Below are 17,063 nucleotides of genomic sequence, written 5' to 3'. Positions count from 1 at the left end.
TCTTCTTCTTCTTCTTCTTCTTCTTCTTCTTCTTCTTCTTCTTCTTCTTCTTCTTCTTCTTCTTCTTCTTCTTCTTCTTCTTTTGGATCAGGCTATTTTGTTAAGATCAGAATGACCCTTAGTTTCTTCATCCACCAGTTTCCAAAAAGCAATTTTCACTATGTAGTAGAGCCTGCCCGAGTGTCAGTTCTCACTGTGTAGTAGAGCCTGCCCGAGTGTCTGCCTGAGCCAGTGTTCTTACCTGATGAGCCATCTCTCCAGCTCCCAAATTTATTTATTTTATGTATACAGATGATTTGCCTAAGTGTATCACATGTGTTTCTGGTGCTCAAGGTGGTCAGAAAGGGTATTGGATTCCCTAGGACTGGAGTTACATATGGTTATAAGCTGCCATGTGGGTGCTGAGAATCAATCCTGGGTCCTCTGGAAGAATAACAAGTGCTCTTAACAACTGAGTCACCTCTCCAGCCCAAAACTTCTTTGAGGGGGGGGTGTTGGGGAATATTATTTTTAGGTGTATTGCTTTTGTTTATGTTGCATTTGTTTAACTCTGTGAAGCTGTGATTCTTTGCCTGTCTAAAACACTTGACGGTCCTAATAATGACTGGAGCAGCCAATAGCAAGTCAGGAGCAAGGATAGGTGGGGCTGGAACGGCCAATAGCAAGGCAGGAGCAGGGATAGGTGGGGCTGGCAGACAGAGAGAACAAATTGCAGGAGAACCAGAGAAGAGGAGGCACAATGAGGAAATATGACACCAGGGGCCAGCCACTCAGCCACGCAGGCAGCCGTGGAGGAAGAGTGAAAGTAAGATTTACAGAAGTGAGAAAAGGAAAAAGCCCAGAGGCAAAGGATAATTTAAGATAAGAACAGCTGTCTAGAAACAAGCCAAGCTAAGGTCAGGTACTCATAACTAAGAATAAGTCTCCATATGTGATTTATTTGGGTGGAAGACCCCTCAAAAAAATGAAAAGAAAAAAAATAGCCAGAAGAGAAAAGAGCAAAAACATTGCACCATAGAGAGGAGACAGTTTCATAATGTAACTTGGACTGGCCTTGTGCTCACTTTGCAGCCCAGGCCAGCCCAGAGCTCCTGTGAGCCACCGCACTCAGCTATGAGAATTGTAATGACCCTGGGCTTGCCTCCCTCTGTGCAGTGCTCTGTAGACAGTCCTCTTATTAATTTGAGTGGGAATCTTGCCCTTCTGTCTGTTTCATTCTCTGCATCTCTTTGCTTGCCTCTCACAGGCATGTCTAGCCAGGCAACCTCAGATTTCCACCTGATGAGGGCAGTGGCTGAAGAAACTCGGCTCAGTCCTATGGCGCGGCAGCAGCAGCTGGCCCGGCTTGTGGATGACATGCAGAGGTACACGCCACAGGTTCTCTTGCTAAGGCTGGCCTCCTCGGTTCTCCTCCCACAAAGTGTAGCGTATGAGTTTCCTGAAGCTAAGTTATTTTTTTGTGTTAAAAATACTTATTTCTGCTGGGCGGTGGTGGCGCACACCTTTAATCCCAGCACTTGGGAGGCAGAGGCAGGCAGATCTCTGTGAGTTCGAGACCAGCCTGGTCTACAAGAGCTAGTTCCAGGACAGGGTCCAAAACCACAGAGAAATCCTGTCTCGAAAAAGCAAAAAAAAAAAAAAATTTCTTAATAATTTCAAGTACATGAAATATACGCATATATAATGTACTTTGATCATAGTCCCCCATTGTTCTTGTCTGTCCCGCTGAGCCTCTTCCCAAGAAACCCTCTTACTTCCACACCTTTCTGGTGTCCCGTTGTGTTTAGTTTGCGTTGCCTACAGAAGGGTGTGTGGGTATCTGATCAAGGACAATTCACCAGTGTCTATGCCACTGAGGAAGATGATTCCCCTCTCTCAGCAGCCATTGACTGCTCAAGGCACCAGGAGGAGGAGTGAAGGCCGCTGAGCCCCTCCCCCATCCACACTGATAGACTAGTCTAGTACAGGTAGCCACCCCACGGTGGGTTCACGTGTACCGCAGCCATGGTTTGTAAACAGTGTCTGCTTTTTCATTTCCTGGCTGCCCAGACTGAATAATCACACACAAACTATATTAATTACAACACTGTTTGGCTAAAGGCATATTTCCAGATAGCTCTTACATCTTAAATTAACCCATTTCTACTATTTTATATTTAATATGAGGCTCGTGGTTTGTTACCTCACATCTTGCTTCTTTGACGGCTTGCTTCTTCTGCCTGACTCCGCCTTCCTTCTCTCTGTATTCAGTTTAGTTTCTCTGCCTAGCTGTATTCTGCCCTGCCATAGGCCAACAAAGCTTCTTTATTAACCATGGTGATAAAATGTATTCACAGCGTTCAGAGGGGCATTCCACAGCAATGTCTTGTCTGGAAGATAAAGCTGTATTCCTGTCTCCCATCTTTTATCTTCCCCATCTGCTCCCAAGCCAATATAGTCAAATGTTCCCAGGAGAAATCTGTATATACCAACTCCAGATAGTCCCTCTGCTAAATGGTTTATTCTGGGATGGTATCTGATTGGCGGCAGCAGGCAGCCCTGCGGTAAACAATACGTCTTGCCATTTTTAATCTTTACAAGTGTATGATACAGTATCTACATTGTGCCCTTCAGAAAGCCTGTTCAAGGTCATCTGTGAAACTGGGTTTGCCTTGGAACCCCTGTGCCCCACTGCAAGCCTCCCTTCCCTTCCTGTCCTTCGTTGGCACAGTGGTTGACACAATAAATATTTATATATATTTTATAGATATCATGAGAAAAAGAAGCCAGAAACTGTAAAAGATAGAAAATCACCCCTAAATAATTCAGCAGTAATGATACAATAATATTCTACGTGTGATATTTAAAGCCCTCAGCAGAGGTACACTGACTGGAAATGACTTTGTTTGCAGGAACCAAGTGGTTCGCTTTGAGCTTGAGAGCTGGGGACTGCAGTTTGGAAACCAGATGTCCCTGACTGGCCGAGTAGTTCCTTCTGAGAAGATACTGCTGCAGGACCACACAGTGAGCTGTCATTTCTTTTCATTTGGAAGGGTTTGCTTGAAAATGTGGACGATGGCTCACTTAGCAGGGTAATGGGGCTTGTTTTCCTGTCTTTGTCCTAAGACTTTGAGTTTCTTTTGATTTTCTATTTGGTATTAATTTAGTTGCATGGATTTAGCAGCATCCAATGGGCATGACTCAGGTTTTTTTTTTTTTTTAAATTTGGGGTTTATTTTTCTTTTTTTTCTCTTCTCTTCTCTTCTCTTCTCTTCTCTTCTCTTCTCTCTCTCTCTCTCTCTCTCTCTCTGTCTCTCTCTCTGTCTCTCTCTGTCTCTCTGTCTCTGTCTCTCTGTGTGTCTCTTTCTCTCTTTGATTTTTCAAGACAGGGTTTCTTAGTATCTATGGAGCCAGTCCTGAACTCGTAGACCAGGCCAGCCTTGAACTCACAGACATCCACTACCTCTGCTCTCTGCTTCCTGAGTGCTGGGATAATAGGTGTGCACCACCACCGCCTGGCTATTTGGGTATTTTTATAGCTGCTATTTCAAACCATTGCAAATCACACATGGCTGTCTATCTCTTTCTTATGAACATAAAACAAGCATGTGTGATCACCTAAGTATATCTAACTGAGAGGGGTTGACTTTAACAGCTGACATTGTCCAGTTTCACATAGAAGGCCAGCGATTCATACGGACCTCAGCCCTGGACACAGTGCTTGGGTAGAAGTGGGCTGAGACATGAACAAAGAAATCACATTTCATCTGAGCTTTGGTTGAAGAAATGAAAGGGGCGTCAAAATGCAGAGGCCCCTTGAATACAGATGGCTGTTATCAGCTTCCTGACCCATGCTTTTTCTGAAGCCAGACCCTAAGGCTCAAGTGCACTAATGGTGTGTGGACCCTTTGTCCTGGACTGTGGTCTCTACAGAGCAACAGCAGCAGTGAGGTCAGCGAGCAGGGCTCCTGCACACGGGAGCGAGCGTGGTTCCCAGTGTAGGCACATAGAGGGGTCAGCCTTCCCTACTGTTTGTGTGTTAAGTCTCCTGTGACTCGGCCCCAGCCATACACCTGATGCAGATGGCCGCGACTGGAGCTCAGTGCTTGGCTAAGACAAAGCATTCTAAACCTGTCCTCACTGCCACCTGACTCAGCGCTTCTCTCTGCTGTCAGTCTTCAGGTTGTAAAAACTGAGAAACATCACGTTGCTTCTGCAAAAACTATTGGCCTTGGTCCTGGGTGATGGTTCAGTCGGACCTGAGTTCAGATCCCAGCAGCCATGGAGACCTAGGTGTAGCAGTTACACCTGTATCCTCCCCAGAGGGATAAAGGGGCACGGGATCCCTGGGACTTAGAACACACACTAACATGCACACATGTATGAAACCACTATCAGCCTCCTCTTTGCTCTGCTGTGTAGCTGTTCCTCACTAAAATAGTCTCCCCTGCCTGTGAGCCTAATCTCTCAGAGCATGGTGAACCTTAGAGCGTCGTAGTCATTCTTTTGAATGCTCTAAGCAAGAAGTCCAAAGAGGACAGGCTGCAAGTCTAATGTCCTTGAGAAAGGACAAACAGGTGGAAGGGAACGCCGAGATTTCTTTTTCAGTCAGACACCAGCAGTATGTCTCATTCCCAGTGACCTACACAGGACCCATCAGACCTTGCCTGACTCCCGATGCCTCTGCATCCAGGGAACTCATGTGTCCTGTGAGAGGCATAGTGTCTCATCCTTAGCTTTTAGCTGTTCTTGTGACAAGCGTTTTTAAATGGCTCTCGGTTTTCCTCAGTGTCACCCCGCGTCTGCTGCTGATTGGTCCAAGGATATGCGCTCCTGCAGAGTTTTGAGTTCTGAGCCTTTGAACAGATGGTTGGTCATATGCTGCAGCAGGGCTGAGAACCTGATTGAAGGCCTCCTGAGCTGCTTGAGGAGAGTTGGTGGTCCCATGGGGTTTAATGTGAGCTACCCCAAAATGTGAGAATACGGTGAATTTTTTTGTGTATATTAATTTGGTTTGAAAGTTGAAAATAATGCCTGGCATATCTATAAACCATTCATTTTAAACAAGGTAGTAGTGGTGCATGCCTTTAATCCCAGCACTTGGGAGGCAGAGGCAGGTGGATCTCTGAGTTCAAGGCCAGCCTGGTCTACAAAGTGAGTTCCAGGCCAGCCAGGGCTGTTACACAGAGAACCTCTGTCTCAATAAAAATAAAAGAGCATTCATTTCAGTAATGTTTATTTTTTAAAAATTGACTGTATAAAATGATGGGTATGGCTGTGTAAGGCAGAGGTGGGGTCAGAAAGTGGTTCTGAGTTACCCAATGGGAGCGCTAGGAAATGAACTTCAGTCATCTGAAAGAAAATACTTGCTCTTAACTTGTGGGCTATCTTTCCAGGCCATCATTGATGTTTCTGTTTGGGGAGAGGGGAGCAATATTTCTTAAAATGTCAAAAGTAGTCACAAGAAGATAGACTTTATATTTATTTAATTGCTTTATAAAGCTAAAATTTAGGGGCTGAAGATGGCTCTGCAGTTGAGAGCATTGGGCCCAGGTTCAATTCCCAGCACTCACGTGGCAGCTCCCAAGTGTAGGTAACTCAAGTTCTAGGGGATTTGATGGCTTTTTCTTGGCTCTTAAGGTACCCGGCACACATGTGGTACACAGACATGCATGCAGACAAAACACTCATATAGAGAAAACAAAAATACTTAAATCTTTAAGAACCCTAAAATATATTTTACTGTCTTTGTAAAAGTTTGTTTTATGGGCAAGTCTCATTCCCTCAGAATCTTTCACTGTCAGTTGGGTCTATATTTTGAATAGTCCATGTGGTGTCTTCTCTGCTTTAACCCTTCAGGTCAGTTGTTTATAAAACTTAACAGCAAACATGATATTAAAAAGGAAGTGTAGCCAGGCGGTGGTGGCGCACGCCTTTAATCCCAGCACTTGGGAGGCAGAGGCAGGTGGGTCTCTGTGAGTTTGGGGCTAACCTGGGCTACAAGAGCCAGTTCCAGGACAGGCTCCAAAGCTACATAGAAACCCTGACTCAACAAACAAACAAATAAACAAAACAAACAAACAAAAAAGAAAGCGTTGCACTTCTTGGCTGACTTGGTAGAACTTAGGCTTCAAAAAGTTATGATAAGATGCATGTTAGGAAAGCTTTCTGACAAACGAAAAACCAAGGTCATCCTGTGGCATGTTAACTCCCGAGCACTAGATCCTCAGTTGGCTGCCAGGAATGAAGAAGCAAGGGACTTAGATTTACATGTGTACAGACACAGTCAAGCTCAAAAGACTACACATCGTTTAGCCATGAAATTGACCTTGATGTACTTGTAGAGAGCCAGACTCACGCTTATCGTCTTGTGGGAAGTTACTCCGCAAACACTAACAATTATGTCAGCAGCATATGTAGCATCCAAAGCCACAGCTCTTCCCAAAGTCTCCTTTTACACCACATTAGAATTTTCCTCTTCTTACCGAATCTGCTGACAAATCGTCAGATTCGGGTTTCCCCTTCTCTGGTGTCTCCAAGCTGAGAGTTAACACAGCAGGAGAGAAGTGGCAGTCACAGTCAGCAAACCTCATCTGTGAAGTATCCATTTGCCTGCTAGAGTCACATGCCCGGCCCCTTTCATCTAAAATGTCTATCTGGTGCTGACGCCTGTGTCTGAGCTGGGGTGTGAGAGTCTGCATTGGGAAAGTTCAAACCACTGACTGGCTGAAGCAGGGCTTGCAGTCCTTCAGGTGGCTGTTAGGAGAGGGCAGGAATCCTGCCATATGCTGGGCCTCCTGCACTGAGGCCACTGAGCATCAAGACTCTTCCTCTTTCCCCCTCTCCACCGCCTGTGGGGAGCAGATAATTTTATTTCATGTCCAGAGACTAGACTGGCCAATGTCCATATGTAGGGACCATTCCTGTAACCTCTGGCCCCTATACAGTTATGTAATTGGGAATACTTGCTAACTGACAGGCTGTCCCTAGGGAAGGGCAAACATGGCCGCCACCACCTCTTTTGGGATTTGTGTGGATTAGTCGAAAACCTTAGCCATTAATTGATTCCTGAGGCATTTTGGGAATTTCAGTCCTGCTTCAGACATTTTAAGCTATGGGTTTGAAATGTCAGAAGTTCATGTTTAACCCATTTTTGAATAGCAGAACTATTAACTAAGGGGATTCTGTACAGTTGAGAAAATTTCTACTTATACCAATTTTAATATGCTAACCGAATGGTCATTGAGTATTTTGACATATTATGTCCTGGAGAAACTAGATTGGATAGGTTTTTGTTTTTCTCTAGGGATTTTTCTTTTCATAAAGTGGCTGGTCTGTTAAAGAGCCCATCAGTATTTTTTTTCTAACACCCCATGATCGCATGTCACTAAGGGACAATTAATCTTTCCATGTAGCATAAAAGTAGACGAAAGACCTGCAGCGTTCCTCCGAGCCATCCAGCTCCACGTCGACCCTGATGTGCAGCTGGTGAGTGTGGCCTGTGCTCTGGGCTTTAGATGCACAATGTTTATACTTTCTTATGTCTGAAGTCTGAAAAAAAGTTCTGAACATACTGTCTGTCTTAGTCAGGGTTACTATTGCTGTGATGAAGCAAAGCATTCTGGGGAGGAGAGGGCTTGTCTGGCTTATGCTTCCATATCATAGTTCATCACTGAAGAAGTCAGAACAGGAGCCTCAAGCAGGGCAGGGACCTGGAGGCCAAAGCTGATTCTTGCCTGTTTGTGTGTGTGTGTGTGTGTGTGTGTGTGTGTGTGTGTGTGTGTGTGTGTATGTGTGTGTACTCCTGTATGTGGTGTGTGTGCATGCCCGTGTGTATGTGCCTACTCACTTGTATGCACACCCATGTGTGCATGGGTTTTTGTTTGCCTGCATGTGTGTTTGCCAGTGTATGTGTGCCTCTATTCCTTCTTTGCATGCATGTAAAGTCTGCTGACTTTGCAGACTGGGGCCTAAGGATGATTTTATCACACTCCAGGAAAGTTAAGATTGGCCTCCCTGTTAGTAGAAAGCTTTCTATTTACAATAAAAATTTGTAGTTTATTCATCTCTCAGGCCTGGGCCCCCACAGCTGAGCCATGCAATTGCCTGCATAACTGTTCAGTTTCCCTGCAGACTGCTGTGGTTATCTCTGTCTGCTACACACACACACACACACACACACACACACACACACACACACACACACTTCAATGGATAGTATAGTAAATGAAGATAATTCTCACTCTAAGAACATTAAATTCAATGAATGTAAAACTGTACAGAAAAGTGCAAACCTTTCTTTGCACAAAAATTTATGATTTTTCCCAGAACCCAGAGTTCCTGGCATTTCCTGTCGTTTTTTTTTTGTAACCTTTTGAGTGTATGTTACAAGGTGCCCTTTACTCTTGACTGTTCTTGATACAAATGTCCTAAAAACAAGAACCACAGGGTGGCCAGCTAACCTTTGGAGAAAGAGCAGACAAGAAAGAGGTCTGAGGAGACTATTGAGTTCAGGAGAGGATGAGGAGGAAGCATGGCTGTATCCACAGCTTGAATACCGTGTAGCTAGCTGCCTTTGCCAGGGTGATGGGTACAATTGGAGGGAAACTGGCCAAGTGAAATGGCATTTCAAGTGGTACAGATTCACTTATCAATGGCTCCATGCCAACTTAAGGGATCCACAGCCATGTTTGCTTTTGCTTCTTGGGCACATAGGGCACACGGTATCTAGAGAATTCATGCTTTTGTCCTGACTCTCCTACCAGACCTGTTCAGAGACAGAGAATGTTTAAACAGCTTCCAGGATGTTTGGAGAACCTCCACTTACATGTTGCCCATAAGCTGTTCAGAAGTGTAAGCGGCTGTGTTTGATCTGGTGTCCTTTTGCTTTTAGGTGATGTGCATTCTACCTTCTAATCAGAAGAACTACTATGACTCCATTAAAAAATACCTGAGCTCTGACTGCCCGATCCCAAGCCAGTGTGTGCTCTCCCGGACCCTGACTAAGCAAGGAATGATGATGAGTGTGGCCACCAAGATCGCCTTGCAGATGACCTGCAAACTTGGTGGCGAGCTGTGGGCTGTGGAGATTCCGGTGAGGACCGGCACAGTTTCCTTTTTCATGGCCAGTCATTTCCAGAACCTATTAGCGATAGTATTCTGTGATCCCAATGTCTCAGTTACCCGTTGATAGCTTGGGGACAGAGGGCTAGTTCTCAGATCTCCTGATGATGCCCAGTTTCCTTAGAGAATTTATTGGTGTGGTATGTGCAGGCAGCCAACAAGTGTCTCCTGCATACTTTTGGTTGGATCCAAATTGCTTCTGGCTGTTAATACAATGGGCGTGTAAACCTGTGATCCCCTGTGGTCCACTCTTTCTGATGTGTGTGGTTGAGCTCCCCCTGGGATAGGCATTGCACAAGCCTTGGCAGAGTAGTTCCAAAAGGGGGTGAGGCACACCCCTCCTCTCAAGGAGCTTCTGTTTAGCTGCCTACGAACTTCATGGGAGAGACTCTCAGGTGTCACAGACCTGGGGGAGGATTGGTTTGGGTTCTCCTGGCTGCCATTTTAAGCCCTGTCCCATAGTCTCTACTTTGACATGTGTTCAGCGGAGTGTGCCTTCTCAGAGAGAACATAGCCTGCTCTCTGGATGTGTGTCCAGTACAGTGTGCCTTTTCAGAGTGGCCTTGTACCCGGAGGGAACACAGCCTGCTCTCTGAACTGCCCACACTGTGGTGGATACTCACCAGATGCCTCATGAGTGAGCAAGTGGGAAGTAGCAATGCTGCCTGTCCCTCGTACCTCCTCAGCCATCGCGAATGTGGTCATAGCTAAGCGAGGAGCCTCAGCCAGCAGTCGGGAAAACAGGAGTGGGGTTCATCTTCAGATCTTCCTGAACAGGTAGAGGATGGAGGAACTGTCACCTTCCTTGCCCCCCTCTGCCCCTCACCCACTCCCAGAAGGCAGATGGCCAGTTAGGCCCTTCAGCGAAGTATCTATCATGATGTTCCTCCATCTTTCTTTCTTTGGTGTCTGGTTTAATTATCTGTCCCATCTGGAGCTTGGTTTCTTGGGCATACAGCTTAATGTGAATAATGTGCTAACTGGAGAGATTGTTTAAATGCTTATGCCATTAAATCACAACTGCCTTCATTTAACAGTTGAAGTCCCTGATGGTGGTGGGTGTTGATATCTGCAGAGATGCTCTCAACAAGGATGTGACAGTTGTCGGGTTTGTAGCCAGCATTAACTCCAGGCTCACCAGGTACCGTAAGCTCCTCCTGACCCTCTGAGTCCCTTTGGGACTGCTTATGTGAATATGTGTTTAGGGATGACAGCTTGGGGCTGGATAACCTCTCAGGGGCTAACCCTGGAGAAATACAATTACCTTCATCTAGGAACAGACCATGAAATTCTCCAATATTTATGTGTATATATGTGTATGTGTATATGTGTGTATATATATGCTAAAATTATTGTTAGAATGTGCTTTGAAGTTTAAAGTAGCACATATTAATAGCATAGGCCAGTGGTTTTCAGCCTGTGGGTTGCAACCCCAAGCAACCCCTACACAGGAGTCGCATATCAGATATTTACATTACAATTAATAATAGCAGCAAAATTACAGTTATGAAGTAGTATAATTTTATGGTTGGGGTCACTACAACATAAGGAACTGTATTGAAGGGCCTCAGCATTAGGAAGTTGAGAACCATTGGTATAGATGTTTAATTATATTTTTAATATACTTTATCAGTTCACCCCATGATTATTCTGTTATATTTTAAAATATTTTATTAATTTATGCATGTATATGGAAACACAAATGCCATGGTGTGTGGGGGTCAGAAGACAACTGTAGGAGAAGACCGTAGTTGGTTCTCCGTGTACCACCTGGTACCTGAGATTGAACTCAGGTCGTCAGGCTTGGTGTTGAGTGCCTTTATCTTCTGCGCCACCTCACCTGCTCCTCCACCAGATTTTTAATACATTTTGACGAACTTATGACATACATACCAGTCTTTATCATTTACTCCTATTTTAAATGTAGATAGTTAAATTAATGAATTACACGGCACTAGTAAAGTAAAATGGAGCCTCGGTTTAAAGCCATTCTGCACGTTCACTGGGGTGAGTTGTTGTTTGTACTGCAGCCACATCTCTGGATCCTGAATGCTGGGAAGCCTTATGTCTGTTGTTCTGAGTGTGGGTGAGGAGTGCTCATGCACTATATAAAACACCTTAGAATTGAAAACAGACTGCTTTCAGTTCTACCTGGTCTGCTTTTCACTCTGCAGCTGAGGCCCAATGGTCTAGTTACGTACAAGCCCCGTAGTTACCCATAAGATGGCGAGAGTGACTGACTAGTTAGTAAGGCTTCTGTGGGGCTCTGTCACATTAGAGCATCAGCATTGCAACCTGAAGTGTATGCTTCTGTACATGCAGTTCTCTTCTTTGTCAGCACTTGGACATGCTCCATGTGCGGGGCATGCAAAAGGCTGTTAAAGGCGGGACAAAGGTAGAAAAGCCTAGAACAGGCTTCTGGCTCTTGTTACATTGTAGTCCTAGAATTGCTTCAGGATTTTTAATTAAATAATATATTTTGAGGCCATAGCAGCTGCTTGCAAAGTCTTTGTTTCCTGGTCTCAGTTTGATTTACTCCATCAAATTAGTGGTAGGTGTGGAGCTGCACTTGTAAGATCCAGGAAGAGTAAACACCTTGCTTGCACGGACACAACTCATTTCAGGTGGTGTGTGATTCCTGTAAGAGCGTCAGTCATTTCTCAAGCGGATCTGAGAAAGCACCTGCTCTGCCATCTTGATGTCACTCGAGACTGAGACGCATTTGTAATTGTGTTACCTTAATTACAGATAGGGAACTGTGATAATGATGGCAAAATGTATTAATCACTTCCTGTTGGTGTGAGGAGTCTGAGAACAGCTCTTAGAGAAGGAAAACCCAATTCTGCTCGTGCTGCGGAGGTGTCGGGCAGTCTCCCGGCCCCATCCTCTGGGTCTGAGATGAGGTTGAACATCTGGGTCTACGCTCAGCACAGCTGCTCACCTCAGGGCAGCAGGAGGCAGAGACAGCAAGATGCACTAGAGATTGGGTCGAGAGAGACAGACATACCCTTCAGAGGTGTGTCCTCAGTGACCTGCATCCAGCAAAGCCTCCTTCCTCAGAGCACACTTACCTGTTGGTTCAGCTCGGTTCTGTGGGTCAATCCGATGATACCCTCTGGAAGAGTCACTTCTCCCTAGTGCCACAAGCTGAAGAGCTGGCCTCCAACACTCAAGCCTTTTGAGGGGACCCTACATATCCATGTCCTGACACACTAAGTCTTGACTTTCATTTCCCATGTACCTCTAATTAACCACTGTCAAAATCACCCGCTGTCTTGTTGAGATGGTAACTCTGAAGAGTCATCGCTAGGACTGGTTTCAAGCTTGAGGAATCTCTAAATATTTTATGAGCAGACGATGTGCTAAATTAGCACATGGTTTGCGGTGCAGGTGTGAGCCTGTGTCTGCACTGCTTGCGCTCCAGGCCTTTGTTATCTTTAGGAGGTGCTAAGGACTGCCCTTTAAACTCTCTTGCTGCAGGTGGAGAAGTTCAAGTTTGGATTTGTCAACAGGTAGCTGTTGGAGTGAGTTCCTGATCAGGGTTTGAATGCAGATGGCAGCACTGAAGGATGGCTTTAGGCTAGGAAGAGGACCATTTAGTAGGGTTGTTGTAGACAGCATGCAGAGTTGGGAGCCTAGTGTTTGCGGCCAGCGTCTGTCTATGACTTAACTGGTGTGTTGTAGCGGGGTCTGGACATTATGTTTCACGTTTGCGTTTTGTTTATTTCAGGTGGTTTTCCCGATGTGTTCTCCAGAGAAGGGCAGCCGACATTGCAGATTGCTTAAAAGTCTGCATGACTGGTATCTGATGGGGTGGGCTCTGGGGACACCCCAAATCCACAGACTGCTGGCAGCAAATGCCAGACCTTCAGCTCTCACCCAGTTGGAGACCCCACATCTGTGTGCTGACAGATAAATTAACAGTGTAGTGTTTGTGTTGCTGTGTGTGCTGAGCACAACGCCCCAAGCCAAGAGCGTGTGGTTACGCAGGTGACCCTAGCCAACAGTGTCCTCTTCCAGCCCCAGCCACTGTGGCCTTTACCATTGAGCAATATGTGTATATGTGTATCTGCTTTGTTCTCATCTATGGTTTCCGGTCTCGAAACCTGAGGGCTTGGGATGTCTTTTAAGTGAGCTTGATGATCCTTGCTGGGCTTGCTCTTGGAAGTGTGATTGTCTTCTGTCAAACCAAACCCCTTTCCTAGGCAGTAAAGGCTCCTGAAATAGATTATGCACTCTACACACAAAAAGGAATTACCGCATCCTATGACTTTCTCCTCATTTAGAAACTTGGCCCATGTTTAGCCGTTCCACCGAGAGCCTCTCTCATGGAGGAGTTGCCATCTGGTGCCTACTCCGCGGCAGGTTATGGTTAGAGTGGGTGGAGATGGTTCAGACTCGGTCCCATCTGTGAGACTTAGATCGGGAGTCGGCGTGAGGAGCGGCTTTGAGAGAATTCCGGAGTCACTTCCTTGTGTTTTCATATTTATTCTCATTAGGGAAGAAGATGATACCAACAAATCCAGCTTGTCTCGAGCAGATTCGAAGACTTAAAGTTGAATTAGTGTTAATTTGGTTTTAGGCATTTGTCCACTGCGTGAATTAAATTTTGTTTTCTCACTTCAGTATTCAAGTTTGGCTAAAGAAATATGTTAAATTTAAGAGTGTATTATGCCACAGAAACCCTTGTGATTGCTCAGATAGCAGAGATAAAGGAATAGTCTTGTTAGCCATTTTTATGTTACTGCAGATACAACCCAAAACTAAGTCTTCTCATTTTACCGTGATCTGAAAAAGCAAAGTTACTTAAACGTGATGTTATTTTTGGTAGCCCTGACTGATCACTCTCTTCTTATTAACACTCTCCAGGAGCTCTCAACAAGTGGTACAAGCACAACCATGATTTGCCTTCGCGGATAATCGTGTACCGAGATGGCGTAGGGAACGGGCAGCTGAAGGCGGTGCTGGAATATGAAATCCCGCAGCTGCTGAGCAGCGTGGCTGAGTGTGGCTCAGGTGCCAGGTATTCTGTTCCCTCTCTCTAACACTCACAATGTGTATGGCCACGATCCAGGTATTCTGTTCCCCATCTCTCTCTGACCCTGACAACATGTACGGCCATGATCCAGGTATTCTGTTCCCTCTCTGACACTCACAATGTGTATGGCCATGATCCTGAATGAGTGCTTTGTCAATATGACTTATTTTTTAGGCAGTGAAGTTTTGCTGTGTTTCTGTGCCATACCTACATGGATGGATTTTTCTGAGACTGGAGTGTAGTTCAGATAGTCTAATACTAATATCCTGGTGCTGTAAGTTTTTGGGGGGCTTGAGTCAGGCACCGTGAGGTAAGCAGCTGCAGAGTGTTTCCAAGAGCTAGCAGGGGTCAGGGTATCAAAGATGCTGTGTATGTATTAATCCTCCATTGGGGACGGGGAGCTGTGATCTAAAATTTGAGTCTGAAATTAACACAGATACAGAGGTTCTGATGCAACCACCAGTACCCAGATAAGTCATGAACACGGGCGAGGGAGTCTCTGCAGGCAGAAGCCAGACTGTCTTGATCATGAGCTGCCCTGGTCACTTTTTACTGCTAGATCTCATGTTGTGAGCAGTTTTCTTCAGTGATTTTTGTGGGAGGGAGGATGCAAGGAAAATTCTAGAATGGGAAAGAGCGAGGACAATGCTCTCAGACTGGGTCTCAAAATTCTTAGGGATTGTCTTATTCCCAGGCAATCTGGGTATGGACACACTCCCATCACGGTCAGCCAAAGCCCCATGGTCGCCAGCCACAGAGGAATGGCAGAGGCTCCGGCTGTTCCTGGTACAGCGGTGGGAAAGCCAGACAGCATACTGGCAATGCCACCTGCAGCTACAGCCAAACTGACAGTTTCTTTTTTGTTACCAATCCAGATAGACCCTAACTGAGAATAATTGTATGTCTGTCTAGAGAATGAGGATTCGTCGGTGACTTTTATTTTGTTTTGTGGTGTTTTTAGAATGAATTTCCTTTTGTTTCTCTTACAAACTGACCAGAAAGACCCAGAACTGTTTGGCTGGGTCTCAGTGCCCTTATTTCCACCTTTTCGGTTGTAGCAGCAGCAGCAGCAACAGCCACAGCACCAGCACCAGCACCAGCAGCAGTAGCAGCAGCACCAGCACCAGCAGCACCAGCAGCAGCAGCGGCGGCGGCAGCAGCAGACTCTCAGTGGTTGTGGTGAGGAAGAGATGCCTGCTGCGGTTCTTCTCCGAGACAGACCGCACCGTAAAGAACCCCCCGCTCGGCACTGTTGTGGACTCGGAAGCAACACGCACTGAGTGGCAAGTGTCACTGGGAAACTGATTGTGTGTGTGTGTGTATCTGTACGTGTGTGTGTGTGTGTGTGTGCGCACAGGTGTGCACGCTCGTGTGGAGGCCAGAGTTTGATAGCAGATGTCTTGGATTGCACCCCACCTTCTTGGTTGAGACAGGGTCTCTCACTGCATCTGGAGATGAGGGGTTGGCTGGGCCGTCCCTGCTTCCCCAGTGCTGAGACAGGCATACAGCCACGTCTGACTTTGTTTGTGTAGACATGCGTGCTACAGGACCCAGCTCAGGGTGTCAGGCTTGCACACACAGCAAGTGCTTGGCTCTCTAATGAACCTCCCGCCCCCAGACTGACATTGTTTCAGTTTGACCCTGCTTTTCTCCACTCCCCCGTTTCTCTGCAGGTATGACTTCTACTTGGTCAGCCAGACTACTAACAGGGGAACTGTTAGTCCCACATACTATAACGTCATCTATGACGACAATGGCTTGAAGCCTGACCACATGCAGAGACTGACCTTCAAACTATGCCATCTCTACTACAACTGGCAGGTGAGTAACAGCTGTTCACTGAAGCTAAAGATTAGGGTGATGCTAAAGATTAGGGCCATGCCCTTTCCCTCCCTCCTGCTCCCTACTCCTGACTTCACAGGGAGGAGTGGACACAGGAGTCCTTAAATTCAGGGTTGGAGGAGCCCACTCAGTCAAGGAAGTAGAACCGCAGGAGGCGTCTCAACAGCCCCAGGTTTGGTCCCCACAGGACTTTAATCCCACTCAGTACCCCAGGCAAGACTGGGGATAGCAGTTTTGTCAGTTTGTGCTACACACGAGAGACGTGAAGCCAGCATGACTGTCCCTGGTGAGGTTAAAAGTCATGGTCTGCCTGTATGCCTATGCATTAGGCCCAGGCTTGCTCTGAGCCCCTCTAGAACACGAGATCACAGGAAGCTTAGGTGGGCACGTGTATCTCCCCGCTCCCACTACTGAGGCAAACCCCCGCCCCCACCAGCCCATCTTGCCAGCGAGCTTAAGTTTCCAGTGGGTGGGGCTGCCTTCTGTTGGCTAAGTTTAGTTATCGTTTATGTCGGACACACTCTATTGGGTAAGTAACCACACCAGTAGGTGAAAAGGCGACTAATTAAAAAAAAATGACTTTGAAGGACAAACAGGTTTATCTCTACAGTTCTGTCACTTCCTTTCCTCCCCAGGGCTTAATCAGTGTCCCTGCACCCTGCCAGTACGCACACAAGCTGACCTTCCTGGTGGCACAAAGCATTCATAAGGAACCAAGTTTGGAATTAGCCAATAATCTCTTCTACCTGTAAGCACTGGGCCAATAGCAGGGCTCGATGGAGATGTGGGGGGGGGGGGAAGTTTCTGTGTTTTGTACAAATCTGCCTAAAGCTCAGGGCTCTTGCTGCCTAAAGAGGGTTGAACCTAATTTTAAGTAATGGCTTTTCCATCCATGTCCTTGAACTTTGTCCTTGTTTACTGTAGTGTTTGGTTTTTTTTTTTTTTTTCCGGATGCTTAAGTGAATTCTCACTACTGTGGCATTTAGGACTTATCACCACAGTTAACTTTAAAACAGTTAAGTTTTAAAACAATGTTTGTTTGGTCTTTTGATGGTGGCTAAGGGACTTCTAACTTCCTGGG

General features: G+C 46.0%; 1 protein-coding gene across 1 annotated transcript in view; it reads left to right on the top strand.

The window, feature by feature from the left end:
- The window catches only part of Piwil4 (piwi like RNA-mediated gene silencing 4), a 37,438-nt gene extending 20,704 nt beyond the window's left edge, over positions 1–16,734 (top strand). Inside the window, exons 10-20 of the mRNA XM_005371688.1 lie at positions 1,247–1,364; positions 2,892–3,003; positions 4,769–4,953; positions 7,395–7,467; positions 8,873–9,073; positions 10,140–10,243; positions 12,833–12,903; positions 13,972–14,130; positions 15,300–15,423; positions 15,814–15,961; positions 16,618–16,734. Of these exons, the coding sequence (XP_005371745.1) occupies positions 1,247–1,364; positions 2,892–3,003; positions 4,769–4,953; positions 7,395–7,467; positions 8,873–9,073; positions 10,140–10,243; positions 12,833–12,903; positions 13,972–14,130; positions 15,300–15,423; positions 15,814–15,961; positions 16,618–16,734 (1,412 nt within the window). The remainder of the gene's footprint in view (positions 1–1,246; positions 1,365–2,891; positions 3,004–4,768; positions 4,954–7,394; positions 7,468–8,872; positions 9,074–10,139; positions 10,244–12,832; positions 12,904–13,971; positions 14,131–15,299; positions 15,424–15,813; positions 15,962–16,617) is intronic.
- Positions 16,735–17,063: the final 329 nt, after the last annotated feature.

Source organism: Microtus ochrogaster, unplaced genomic scaffold (genome assembly GCF_000317375.1).
Source record: "Microtus ochrogaster isolate Prairie Vole_2 unplaced genomic scaffold, MicOch1.0 UNK121, whole genome shotgun sequence".
NCBI classification, from domain to species: domain Eukaryota; kingdom Metazoa; phylum Chordata; class Mammalia; order Rodentia; family Cricetidae; genus Microtus; species Microtus ochrogaster.
The sequence above is the reverse complement of the archived record's forward strand: the minus strand, read 5'-3'. Positions and strand labels throughout refer to the sequence as shown.